General features: G+C 39.8%; 1 protein-coding gene across 1 annotated transcript in view; it reads right to left on the reverse strand.

Annotated features, from left to right (window-relative positions):
• LOC142652589 (collagen alpha-6(VI) chain-like) overlaps positions 1-14,592 on the reverse strand; it is a 101,525-nt gene that overhangs the window by 71,889 nt on the left and 15,044 nt on the right. The window contains exons 7-10 of the mRNA XM_075828244.1: positions 13,277-13,846; positions 2,813-3,385; positions 1,853-2,193; positions 1,689-1,767 (exon numbers count right to left, since the gene is read on the reverse strand). Of these exons, the coding sequence (XP_075684359.1) occupies positions 1,689-1,767; positions 1,853-2,193; positions 2,813-3,385; positions 13,277-13,846 (1,563 nt within the window). The remainder of the gene's footprint in view (positions 1-1,688; positions 1,768-1,852; positions 2,194-2,812; positions 3,386-13,276; positions 13,847-14,592) is intronic.

A 14,592-nucleotide genomic window follows, 5' to 3' on the forward strand; every position in this document is an offset into this window, starting at 1 on the left:
AAGTGAGTGACGTCACAGCGTGATCTCTCGAGAACACGCTGTGTCTGCACTGCCAGAAGCTGGGCGTTGTTTAGAGAAGTGGATGATACTTCTATACACAACGCCCAGCTAGTAAAATAAGTAAAAACGCCCAGATGTAACGAACACAATACACGCCCAGTTGTACTTTAACTTTAAACATGCCCAGTTGTACTTTAGAAAGCCTCATTTACATAAATATAAAAATGGTCATAACTTGGCCAAAAATGCTCGTTTTTTAAAAATAAAAACGTTACTGTAATCTACATTGCAGCGCCGATCTGCTGCAATAGGAGATAGGGCTTGCAAAATCTGGTGACAGAGCCTCTTTAAGCTTGGACAGAGCTTCTCAATAATAATCTGTAGGGAATAAATATTGAAAAAACTAAGCAAGGTATACACAATAAATGGTGTTCTAGCATCTGTATAGTAACAATACATACGGAATAGAAATAACAGCCTTCAGAGATGTTCCAGATCGCACACGAGCAGAGATGATCAAACAGTTTGATGAATCCATGACCAAGGGAACTAGCAATACATTTTCAAATTCACTTTCATCGAATTGTAAAACTAAACAGCCAATCAGGAGTGTTGTGTCAATTTATGTGACACATGACTCAACCACACTATATAAGTAGGTACAGTGCCCTCCTTGCACTATAATTCCCCCAATAATTGTTAAAACTTTAGAGAGTTTTTTCCATCTGTAAGTGCCTAATTCCAGATTTTCCAGAGCGCTATGCCAAGTAAATTATTAGCATAATTTAATTTCTGTGTGTTTTCTATCACTGAAACTGGCAGCGCACACTGGCAAATAAATAATTTCAGTTCTTTGTACCCACAGCATTCCCCCCTTTTTTTTAAATCTTTGATATTAACAATAAGTACATTGCCACATACAGTAAATAATTTATGTAATTGGGATGCCCTGTTCATCCGGCATTCCAGTTATTTCTTTTTATTTATCTTTGTTACGTACAGAGTGCACTGTTCTGCCGAATAAATTACTCACATGCAATAAACGTTTAGATAAGCCAATGGGGCAATATATGCATTAGTGTTGCTCATCTTTGTAGTCACTGTAGGGATTGGCTTAAATAATGTTGTTATGTAAAAGTACAATCACAATCAGAACTACAGATTTACTTAAGGTTCTTTTAGATGGCCGATACTGGCTGTGAAAGTGAGCACCGGTCGGTGATAGACCAAGTTTATCGGCGCTCGTTAGCTCCATTCACAAAGAGCAATCGTCAGTAATGTATGGGGTCGAACTATAGTTAATATGATCGTTCTCCCCATGCATTTGCATCATGTTCACACAGGAAGATGTGCTGCCGTCTTTCAACCATTTTTTGGGTCGCATAAAAGATGCTATCACTCGCATCGGCTGATCGTTGCCCTGTTTACACAGAGCAATGAACGGGATCTAGCATTCACATGAGCGCTCGTTCAATCGATCATTGGCCCGTGTTAAAGGGCCTTTAGTAGTGACTTCTTTATCATTTCACTTATATAGTTTCAAATAATGACTTTACAGAATTTAAATAATCAACGATAAAAATAAAATGGTAAATAATATTCAATGGTTGGACCTCTCCAAAGAACAGCACTTATATTTCTGTCAAAATAATAATACAGATATCTCTGTTGAATATATAGCACTATACCATGCTTTTGAAGCTCTTCAACTGTTTGCTCAAGTTCTTCAACCTTTTCATCTAGGCCATCCGTAAAGACTAGCATCATCTACATAGCACAAACAATATATGAATTAGAAAACTGGAATTCAGGTAAAATAGATTATAAGTAATGTAAGAATGATTGCACATGCCTTTGCTTTTCCAGTATCTGTGTTTTGAAATTTCTTCCACATGGACAGTAGAACAGGTGATGTTATATAGGAAGAACCATTGACAATACTGTTTTTGAGGTTCTGGGCTAAATCTGGACTATAGGTTTGAAAGAGAGAAGAAGATGTATTGGCATTAGGCAAATAAAAGGCTACACTGATTTGAGGTTTAACACCAGCCTTGCAGCTTGGACTTCTCAAGTTCATCATGCTGTTTAAGATATCAGCAATATTGGCTTCCAGAAGGTTTTGACCATTGAATAATTTGGCATAATTGGGATAAGTTGAAATGTCAAAACCAACAACGACATCGACTGAACAATCTAAAAGGAGAGAAACAGGATAAAAAATGGGTAAGAACATATCAAAAAGTATTATGAACAATTACAGCAATGAAAACACGGATCAATGGTGCATTATAACATATTCAGGGAACACAGGTTGTAGCTCAAATGTATATTTACTTACAAATAAATATTGCTTATAAATTTTAGACTTGCACAATACTTTTGGTAAATTATCCATCCATGTTGACTCTAACGCCTCATGCACACGACCGAGTGTGCTGTCCGAGTCCCGTCAGTAATCCGAGGAAAGATAGGACCTGTTCTATCTTTCCTCGGATCGGAGACTCGGACCATTTTTCACGGACCCGATTCACCCGCTAAAGTGAATGGGTCCGTGATGACTATCGGGTGTCACTCGGATGCTGTCAAAAATGGCTCGAGTGGAACAACGGTCGTGTGCCTAAGGGCATATGTCTTACTATCATACAGCCATAGATACTATTTTTCGTTGTGTGCAAGCTAGCCTAATATTCTGGTAAGTCCATTTAAACATCAGCATACACATTTTCAAAAAAATCAAATGACAACATAATTATAAATTTCATAATTTCAAACAAATTATTCAAAACTATATAAAAGATGAGATCATACTCACTGTTAGACGTTCGATGTTTGCATATATCTCTGACAACTCTTTTTTTTATGTTTTTTAATTCATTAAATTTGTGAACAGAAAACTTTGAGCTTGAAGATCCTGCAATCTGAAGAAGTTGGGTCTCAGACACCTGTCCCACTCCCACAGCATATGTATAAACACCTTTACTTCTGAGAGCTTCTGCAGGTTTTGCAACTTCATCTTGTGAGTTGCCATCTGTTATTACAAGCAATATCTGCTGTACGCCTTCATTAATACGACTATTGGCTGAAGGACTTATTAGTTCTGAATCTGTTCGGGTGAGAGCCATTCCAATTAAGGTGTTTCCATGAATCTGGATTATCCCGTTAACCTTTTCCTTTAGAATTTCCTTATCCAAGTATTTTGCGAGTGGAAACTCTATTTTGTACAAATGACTGTATTGAGCAACACCCACACGAACCTTGCCGGAACCAATGTCAAAGTCCTCAATGACAGATACCATAAAACTTTTCATTTCTATGAAATCTGATGTTGAAATACTAGTAGAACCATCAATCAGAAAAGTTATGTCTGCCTCTTCTCTTTCACATTCTGCAAAAATATCAAAATCACAGAAAAATGAATGAATGAAAAATGAAACAAAATCAAACACCCATTATCATACATGGGAAAAAAATAATCTTGTCTTATACACTCCCTATACTTTCATTTCTGTCCTTTGCATTACTGCTCTTTCTAGAAATAATATACAGTAACTCAACTTAACTTATTTGCCAACTTTATTAAAGGCTATGTTCACTTTCTCAACCAAATGTTTAATTTTTTTATTTTATTTTATTGTCCCAATGAATCTATTATTTTCTTTCTACAGCTGCTATGCAGACTATGCATCTCCATGGTAACAGACAACAAATAAACCCTGAATTGTTTTATTCTTTAGTCACCCTTCCTTCCATTTGTCCCCAACATTATGCTAACATATGTTTGGTAGGTTAACAAAAAGTAAAGGTTGGTCTGGATACAAGAAAATGTGATTGCAAGATAAGACTATCAGAGGTTTTTGTCATGGAGATGCAAGTAGCTCTAGAAACAAAACGGTAGGAAATTTATAAGGAAAGGCATTTTGTTTCTCTTCAATGTTTTGAAAGTAGATTTGCCTTTTTTTTTTTATAACCCATCTTCGCTGTGACTTCATCTTATAGATACATGACTGGACATATACAATATTTTTGATTCCTTAATTGTGCTTGGTCCTTACATCAGAATTTTGGTCCTTACATCAGACATCACAAAACCTGTGTTGTCCAAAGTCATTACTCCACAAACCATCACCTACATGGCTTGGTGTTTTTTTTTTCTTTTTGCAAAAGTCAAATGTATATTATGGTTACTTTTGCATAATGGTTTCCATCTTGTTACTCTCTCAATCAATCACCTTTTTGCCCATGCCAGAGAGTTCTGTACTTATTTGGATGTTCATATGGAAGTATTTTTGTCTTCCTCTATCAGGAATTTAGTTATTAAATGTCTATTATAGAAACTTTGCAAACTCTTTACCCTCATTATAAGGATCAATATATACTAAAGTTTAGAATCAACATGTGAAATGATAGGAAACTTTTGGTAGCTATTATCATCACAAAAGGTGGTGCAATAAGTTATTTGGAGAGTAATTACTTTTTAACATGAGCAGTGGCATACCTACCGCTGTAGCAGCCGCAGTGGCTGCTACGGGGCCTGTGGCTTGAGGGGGCCCAGCCTGCCCACCGACATGGCCCCCCATGTCTGGTGGCACCGCTAGCAGCCCACTATGGGGCCCACGCCACAAAGTCTCTAATATTTTTTGGCCCGGGTGGGAGGGCCCGGATGCTGGCGACAGCCACATTTGGACGCAGATACAAATTAATATTATAGGCTGCTGCTGCCTCTCTGAGGGGGCGGCGGCGCCACTGAAACCAGCTGCCCCACCCCCTCTTGCACTAATTGTACCTGCGTCTATAACACGCAGATACAATTACAAGCATTAGCGTTGAATGGCGGGGCACGTTCCGTGCCCGACCATTCAGCGCCTTACAATGGCGCTGATTGTCAGGGCAAAATTACTTGCCACGCCAATCAGCGCCTTTTTAACAAAGCTAGCGGCGCGATTACGTCTTTGTGCCGCTTGAGTCATTCAGCCCCTAGAGACCTGCTCAGAAGAGAGCAGGCTTGCATTACCACCAGGCGGTGCGGGAATGGGATCATGTGAGTATGTAAAGTCTTTTTGTTTTCCTAATAAAACTGTGAGTGGCATTATCTAGAGGGGGTGTCTATATATGGGGGTGTGGAGCACTATATACAGGGTGAGCTATATGTAGGGCACTATCTACAAGGGTGGGCTATATGTGGGACACTATATACAAGGGTGGGCTATATGTGGAGCACTATCTATAGGGGGAGCTATTTGTAGGGCACTATCTACAGGGGTGGGCTATATGTGGGACACTATATACTGGGTTAGGTTACCTGTGGGGCACTATCTACAGGGGACTATATGTAGGGTACTGTCTACAGGGATGGGCTATATGTGGGACACCATATACAGGGGGCTATTTGTGAGGCACTATCTACAGAAGTGGGCTATTTGTGGAGCACTATCTATAGGGGAGCTATATGTAGGGCAGCACAGTGGCTGAGTGGTTAGCACTATTACCTTGCAGGTCTGGAGTCTATATGTGGGCACTATCTACAGGGGGCTGTATATGGGGAACTATCTACAGGGGCTTCTATGTAGGGCACTATCTACAGAGGTTATTTGGGAGTCACTATCTACAGGAAGGCTATGGGGGCACTATCTACAGGGGGCACGACGTGTGTGGGACACAGTGAATGATACTATTATAATCAAGGACACAGTGTATGGCGCTATTATAATTAGAGGTGCATTGTATGGCGCTATTATATTAAAGGGGTATTGAGAATTTTATCTTCGTTTATAGGTGCAGAAATGTTTTAAAAGTGAGAAGCTGAAGACATCTGAGCGGTAAACTGCAGAAATGGGTTGTGGACGGGAGAAGTAATCATAGAGATCTGGACCGGATGGAGAAGAAAAGAGAAATAGAACTAGAATCTGAGACGTCACCGGTGAGTCACTTAATGTAAAAGTTTATTCTTCCTCTAATCAGTAATGTAGTCACTGTATGATCTGCAGCGAGATGATGGGTGGTAGGATTATGATAGGATTTTTTGTGTGAAATAGCATCTCCCAGCATATCCTTACCATTGTTCGGCCATGCTGGGAGCTTTAGTTTTACACCGTACAAACCTATAAGGCAGGGGTTGCACTAAATTGAGCTGTATGTGTTCTGGTGCTGTATATATGTACTGAGCTTGGTTCTGGTGTTGTATATATGTACTGAGCTTGGTTCTGGTACTGTATATATGTACTGAGCTTGGTTCTGGGGCTGTATATATGTACTGAGCTTTGTACTGGTGTATATATGTATGAGCTTGGTTCTGGTATTGTAAATATGTATTCAGCTTGGTTCTGGTGCTCTATTTATATACTGAGCTTGTTTCTGGTATTGTACATATATATTGAGCTTGGTTCTGGTATTATATATGTCAGAGCTTGGTTCTAGTGCTGTATTTATGTACTGAGCTTGGTTCTGGTGCTGTATTTATGTACTGAACTTGGTTCTGATGCTGTAGATATGTATTGAGCTTGGCTCTCGTGCCATATATATGTATGAGCTTGGTTCTGGAGCTTCAACTATATAGGATATATTTCTAATAACCAAATTGCAGGGAAGATGGAATTGTATTCAATTCATTGTATATTTAATGGGAACCTGACTGGTAGTTTTAACCTCTTGAACCACCGCCATGCAGTAATACATGACCTGACAATATTTCAAAATGTATGTTTTTTTCAGATGCAGCAAAATCAATAAAATCAACTTTTAAAACGGCGCACACTACATGCTAATTACTCATTAAAGGGACATGGGGCGGTGCCGCTATCCTGAAGAGTCGCATGGTCCTGCCTCCAACCCAACTTTCCATGTTTGATTGACATCTCCCTAGCTGATACAACCTTCTCGGCCATTGACTTGTAGTACTTGGGCACGCACCATGCAGTGAGGTGTACTCTGCCTGGCTTCATCGCTGCACTGCGCATGCCAGGGGAGTACAAGGCAACGGCGCATCCACAAGAGTTTGAGGAGGCTGGTAGTGATTTAGAACAGCCAGGGGGATGTCAATCAAAATCTGGGGGCGCAATTTGAATTTTCGCCTCAGGCAGCAGAAATCGGCCCTGAGGCTGCTATCTACTAGGTGGGCTGTATGGCACTATTTACTAGTGGGAGGGTGGGGTGCTATTTACAGGGGGCTGTGTGTGGCACTATCTACTAAGGGGGGATGACTGTGTGGCATTATATCCAGGGGGAGCTGTATGGCACTATATACAGGGGGGGCTTTATGGCGATATCTACAGGGGGGGTTGTATGCCACTATCTACAAGGGGAAGGTGGGGGTGCTATCTACAAGTGGCGTGTGACACTGTCTACAGGTGAGCTGTATAGCACTGTCTACAGGGGGGCTGTATAGCACAATCTACAGGGGCACTGTCTATAAGGGGGCTGCGTGTGGCACTTAGGGGGGCCCCTGTCAAAAGTTTGCTATGGGGCCCAGTCTTTCCTAGTTATGCCACCTGAACACGAGTTATGTCTATGTTGGGATTCCTTTACAGTTTTTATTAAATGAATGCAGTAATATCTCAAACTGTGCTATGTATTTGCTCACATCTAATATAGTATCTTTAACCCCTTCGCGCTCAGGTCAGTAATAGTACGTCCTGCTAAGTAGAACGTTCGCGCTCAGGTCAGTACTATTACTGACCTGAGTAAACACGGCGCCATCTTTCCCCGGCGCGTGTCTGAGCTGTGATACCTGCTGTTTCCGACAGCAGGCTATCACAGCTTAGTGTGCAGGGACCGATCGCGGTGGTCCCCGCCGATTAACCCCTTAGAAGCCGCGTTCAATAGCGATCGCGGCTTCTTAGGGGTTAAGCTGCCATCGCCGGCCTGCTACACGATAGCGGGCCGTGATGGCTACTATGGCAACCAGAATCCTAACAATGGACTCTGGCTACGCCATCGACGGAAGCCTAGTGGGTCCCGACAAAATCAGGACCCACTATGCTTGCTGTCAGCGAACAGCTGACAGCTCTAATACACTGCACTACGCATGTAGTGCAGTGTATTAGAATAGCGATCAGAGCCTCCTGCCCTCATGTCCCCTAGTGGGACAAAGTAAAAAAAGTGTGAAAAAGTAAAAAAAAGTTGTGTAAAAATAAGAAAATAAAAGATTTAAAAGTAATAAAAGTAAAAGTCCCCCTTTTTCCCTTATCAGTTCTTTATTATTAATAAAAATATATAAATAAACAAATAAACTATACATAATTGGTATCGCCGCGTCCGTAACGTCCTGAACTACAAAACGATGTCGTTATTTATCCCGCGCGGTGAACGCCGTAAGAGAAAATAATAATAAACCGTACCACAATCACAATTGTTTGGTCACTTCACCTCCCAAAAAATGGAATAAAAAGAGATCAAAAAGTCGCATGTACCTAAAAATGGTACTGATTGAAACTACAGTTCGTTACGCAAAAAATAAGTCCTCGCACGGCTTTCCTGATGGAAAAATAAAACAGTTATGGCTCTTAGAATAAGGTAACACAAAAAATAAATTATATTTTACAAAATGTATTTTATTGTGCAAACGCCATAAGACATAAAAAAAAACTATAAACATCTGGTATCGCCGTAATCGTATCGCCCCGCAGAATAAAGTGAATATGTCATTTATAGCGCACGGTGAACGCTGTAAAAAAAATTGAATAAAAAACAATAGTAGAATTGCTGTTTTTTAGTCACCACGCCACCTAAAAATAGAATAAAAACTGATCAAAAAGCTGCATGCACCCCAAGAAAACTACAATGGATTCCTCAAGGGGTCTAGTTTCCAAAAAGGGGTCACTTTTGGGGGGTTTCCACTGTTTTAGCACCACAAGACCTCTTCAAACCGGACATGGTGCCTAATAAATTAAATTAAATTAATTAAATGTCACCTCTACTTTGCTCTAAATTCCTGTGAAACGCCTAAATGGTTAATAAACTTTTTAAATGCTGTTGTGAATACTTTGAGGGGTCTAGTTTCTGAAATGGGGTGTTTGATAAGGGTGTCTAATATATGGGCCCCTCAAAGCAACTTCAGAACTGAGCTGGAAACTAAAAAATAAAATAAAAATGAGGCAATACTTCGCTTCTTACATTATACTGATAATGAGCCGTGCCCACCCCGAGATGACCCCAGTTTTGACCGTTTGTATAAACGGAGACCCCTATTAGACCGTTTCAGTGCCCGGTTTGCCCAAGCATACACCCCCGAGAAGTGTATTTCTAATGATGAGTCCTTGGTACATTTTAAAGGGAGGCTTCAATTCCGCCAGTACCTGCCGGGTAAGAGGGCAAGGTATGGCGTGAAGATGTATAAGCTGTGCGAGAGTGCATCAGGGTATACCTACAAATTTAGGATATATGAAGGGAAGGACACCAGTTCTCAGCCCCCAGAATGTCCCCCCTTACTGGGAGTTAATACAAAAATTGTGTGGCATTTGGTGCACCCACTGCTGGACCAGGGTTACCACCTCTACCTGGATAATTTTTATACCAGCGTCCCACTCTTCAACTGCCTCGCTTCCAGAAGTCCTGCGGCATGCGGCACTGCTAGAAGAAACCTGAGAGGCCTCCCTACGACTCTGCTTGGGCAAACACTCAGAAGGGGTGAGAGCAGGGCACAATCTAGCAGCAACATATTGTGTGTCAAGTACAAGACCAGGGAGATGCCACACCAGTACCCATGTACCTGTACGAGGTACCAGTACAGGGACCCCCAAACTAGACTGCATCCTGGACTACAATAGGTACATGGGAGGGGTGGACTTGTCAGATCAAGTCCTGAAGCCTTACAGTACTTCTGGAAGCGGGGCCACAGGCATCATACCAGGGCAACACTTTTTAGGAGAAGTTCCCCAAACTGGCAAGAAGGGAAAAAGTCAAAAGAGGTGCAGAGTCTGCTATAAGAGGGGGATAAGGAAGGACACAATATATCAATGTGACGCGTGTCCCGAAAAACCAGAGCTCTGTATGAAAGAGTGTTTTCAAATTTATCATACATCCCTTTATTTTTAATTTACCCCAGTTTTACTCGCTCTGATCCACTTCGCACAGCTTACCCCTCCTCATCTTTCCCCTCTGAGCCCTGCTGTGTGCCCAGGCAGCTGATAACAGCCACATGTAGGGTATTGCCGTACCCGGGAGAGCCAACATTACAGTTTATGGGGTGTAGGTCTCCGGTGGCACATGCTGGGCACAATATATCGGACACTGACATGGCATATATATAGAAAATTTCAAATCTCACTCTGCACCATCTGCTGCACATTATCTTTTACACAATACCTGTGGGGTCAAAATGCTCACTACACCTCTAGATGAATTCCTTAAGGGGTGTCGTTTTTAAAACGGGGTCACTTCTCGGGGGTTTCAACTGTACTGATACCTCAGGGGCTTCTGCACACACGACTTAGCACCAGAAAATTCCCAGTAGGCCACATGGTGGTCCTTTCCTTCTGAGCCCTCCCATGGGCCCAAACGGCAGTTTATCACCACAAATAGGGTATTGCCACACTCAGGACAAATTGGGCAACAAAATGCGGTATTTTATTCCTTGTGAAAATAAGAAATTTTGAGCCAAAACTACCTCTTATTGGAAAAAATATTTTTTTTTTTAATTCACAGCCCAATTCAAATAAATTCTGTGAAAAAACTGTGGGGTCTAAATGGTCACAACACCCATAAATAAATTCTTTGAGGGGTGTAGTTTCCAAAATGGGGTGACTTCTGGTGGGTTTCCATTGCTTTGATACCTTTGGGGCTCTGCAAATGCGACATGGCACCCGAAAACCAATCCAGCAAAATCTGGGCTCCAAAGAACACATAGCGCTCCTTTCCTTCTGAGGCCTCCCATGGGCCCAAACGGCAGTTTATCACCACAAATGGCGTATTGCCGCACTCAGGACAAATTGGGCAACAAATTGGGGTATTTTATTCCTTGTGAAAATAAGAAATTTTGAGCCAAAACTACCTCTTATTGGAAAAAATTTCATTTTTTTGAATTCACAGCCCAATTCAAATAAATTCTGTGAAAAAACTGTGGAGTCTAAATGGTCACAACACCCATAAATGAATTCCTTGAGGGGTGTAGTTTCCAAAATGGGGTCACTTCTGGTGGGTTTCCATTGCTTTGATACCTTTGGGGCTCTGCAAATGCGACATGGCACCCGAAAACCAATCCAGCAAAATCTCTGCTCCAAAGAACACATAGCGCTCCTTTCCTTCTAATACCTCCCATGGGCCCAAACGGCAGTTTATGGCCACAAATAGGGTATTGCCGCACTCAGGACAAATTTGGCAACAAAATGGGGTATTTTATTCGTTGTGAAAATAAGACATTTTGAGCCAAAACTACATCTTATTGGAAAAAAGTTTTTCTTTTTAAATTCACAGCCCAATTCAAATAAGTTCTGTGAAAAAACTGTGGGGTCTAAATGGTCACAACACCCATAAATAAATTCCTTGAGGGGTTTTGTTTCCAAAATGGGGTCACTTTTGGTGGGTTTCCATTGCTTTGATACCTCTGAGGCTCTGCAAATGCGACATGGCACCGGAAAACCAATACAGCAAAATCTGGACTCCAACAAACACATAGCGCTCCTTTCCTTCTGAGCCCTCCCATGGGCCCAAACGGCAGTTTATCACCACAAATGGGGTATTGCCGCACTCAGGACAAATTGGGCAACAAAATGGGGCATTTTGTTCCCTGTGAAAATAAGAAATTCTGATCAAAAATGACATCTTATTGGAAAAATTGTCATTCTTTTAATTTCACAGCCCAATTCAAATACGCGCTGTGAAAAAACTACGGGGTCAAAATGGTAACAATAACCATAAATTAATTCCTTGAGGGGTGCAGTTTCCAAAATGGGGTCAGTTTTGGGGGATTCCTACTGTTTTGGCACCTCAACACCTCTCCAAACCTGGCATGCTGCCTAAAATATATGCTAATAAAAAAGCACCACCAAAATGCACTAGGTGCTTCTTTGCTTCTGGGGCTTGTGTTTTATTCCACGAGCGCACTAGAGCCACATGTGGGACATTTCTAAAAACTGAAGAATCTGGACAATACATATTTAGTAGTGTTTCTCTGGTAAAACCTTCTTTGTTACAGAAAAAAAATAGAATAAAATTGAAATTCAGAAATAAAAACGAAATTTGCAAATTTCACCTCCACTTTGCTTTAATTCCTGTGAAATGCCTGAAGGGTTAAAAAACTTTCTAAATGCTGTTTTGAATACTTTGAGGGGTCTAGTTTTTAAAATGGGGTGCTTTATGGGGGTTTCTAATACATAGGCCCCTCAAAGCCACTTCAGAACTGAACAGGTACCTTAAAAAAAAGGCTTTTGAAATTTTCTTAAAAATATGAGAAATTGCTGTTTATGTTCTAAGCCTTGTAACGTCCAAGAAAAATAAAACAATGTTCAAAAAACGATGCTAATCTAAAGTAGACATATGGGAAATGTGAACTAGTAACTATTTTGGGTGGTATAACCGTCTGTTTTTCAAGCAGATGCATTTAAATTCTGAAAAATGCTATTTTTTCTAAATTTTCTCTAAATTTTGCAATTTTTCTCAAATAAAGACTGAATATATCGACCAAATTTTACCACGAACATGAAGCCCAAAGTGTCACGAGAAAACAATCTCGGAATCGCTTGCATAGGTTTAAGCATTCCGACGTTATTACCACATAAAGTGAAATATGTCAGATTTGAAAAATGGGCTCTGAGCCTTAAGGCCCAAACTAGGCTGCGTCCTTAAGGGGTTAAAAATCACAGACCATTCAAAATTACACATACATTAAAGCAGGGGGTATACATTTTCACATATTATATATTAATCATATACTAATGATAATCACATTTTATTGAACATTATAAGAAGCAAATATATTTCTAGCGTTATTTTTGGGTTTTTTCTGTATCTTTTATCTTAGAAAAGGCTTAACATCGAACTCATTATATATAGTACTATATATAAATATTTGTGGTCTTGTCTGATTTATGCCATATGTTATTACATTAAATCTCTTAATTTTCTTCAGATCATGATGTTTTCTTGAAATAATCAATAATAATGTATCTAACTTAAAAATAATCAGTTTAAAATAGCAGTAGATTAAACATTTAAATTAGAATTTGCTCAATTTAATATAAAATATTGTATATGATTGTAAGGACTGTGATCAGCTTTATCTACTGATACTAAAAAATTCCCTTTAGGATTTTTTTTGAAAGAGATAGCTAAGAATTTGACTTACCTGTTCTTCCACAGGCATCATCTGATATATTCTTAAAAATATCACCCAATCCATCAAAATTCTCAACATAGAACCATTTGCCCTTGGTTCCTGCCATTGTCTGTAGCTCTTCAGTGTTTGCCTTAGCTACTCCAATGGCATATATGGTGACCCCAGAATCTTGTAGGTATATTGAGGTTTCATTAAGTTTATTTCGATCATGAGAGTCACCATCAGTTATAACAATAAGATATTGAGGGACCCCTTTAAGTTGACGGCTGCCTTGTTTTTCTGTAAAGAATCTTTTTGAAAATTCTAAGGCCTTAGCAGTATATGTGCCTCCTCCAATTGTTGGATCATTTTGAATAAACTTGATCATTTCCTGTTTATTGTGTTGCTCATTAAGGTAGAATAGCTTCTGAGGATTATCTGAATACTTAAGAGCACCAAACTGAACATTATTTGGTCCAACTTCTGATTTTTCCACAAATGATATAATAAAGTTTTTCATTGTGTTATATTGCTCTATACTTATACTCCCTGACGAATCCATCACAAAAACAATATCAGCGACTTGTATTCTTGCACACTCTGTAAAAAAACGAAAGCAAAAATGTAATGTAAATCAGCAAAACTTTTCTATTGAAATATTATACAAAATAATATTAATTATACAAACGTTTTCATATGATTATCAAATAATGTATCTATTAAACAAAAATCTCATTTTTTTATGTTATTAAGTACATGCTGTAGCTAAAGACTGTTTAGTCAATTTCCTTATTTGTTTTAAATTAATCTAAAAGTCCCCTTGCATATGAATGTATCCTTTCTATAAAATGGAAATGATAGCCTACAGGGCTGCCACAGTAAGGTCACTGTGGCAGATTCACCACTGTGTCTGGTTTTAGAATGTGTTTAAAAATGTGCCAAATTTTGGCACTATTTTGCGCATTTTGATGTTTGCACCTCACTAGACACTATTTAAAAGTGTCTCAAAAAGGGTGATTGGCTTAGCGTTAAAGGGGTGTGGCTTCCATGAAAGATGGCATGTCTTAAAATGTGCCACAGAGCACCTTAAATGTGCCAAAATAATAGCACAAAATTGTGGGGCAATAAGCAAAATTAAAGGATGTATAAGGAAAATAAAAGGGTCTAACAGGTCATGGAAGATGCTCTAAAATGATCATAAAGTAAGTGCCACTGTGATAAATTTGGCACATTTTGTGACTGCCTGGTTTAAGCTTACACTGTCTAACTATTAGACACCACTAGTAAAAGTGGGCAACTGTGTTTTTGGATCAATGCTCCTTGGGTCGCAAGAGCAAGGATTCTCG

The sequence above is a fragment of the Rhinoderma darwinii genome, chromosome 5 (genome assembly GCF_050947455.1).
Source record: "Rhinoderma darwinii isolate aRhiDar2 chromosome 5, aRhiDar2.hap1, whole genome shotgun sequence".
In the NCBI taxonomy this organism is placed as follows: domain Eukaryota; kingdom Metazoa; phylum Chordata; class Amphibia; order Anura; family Rhinodermatidae; genus Rhinoderma; species Rhinoderma darwinii.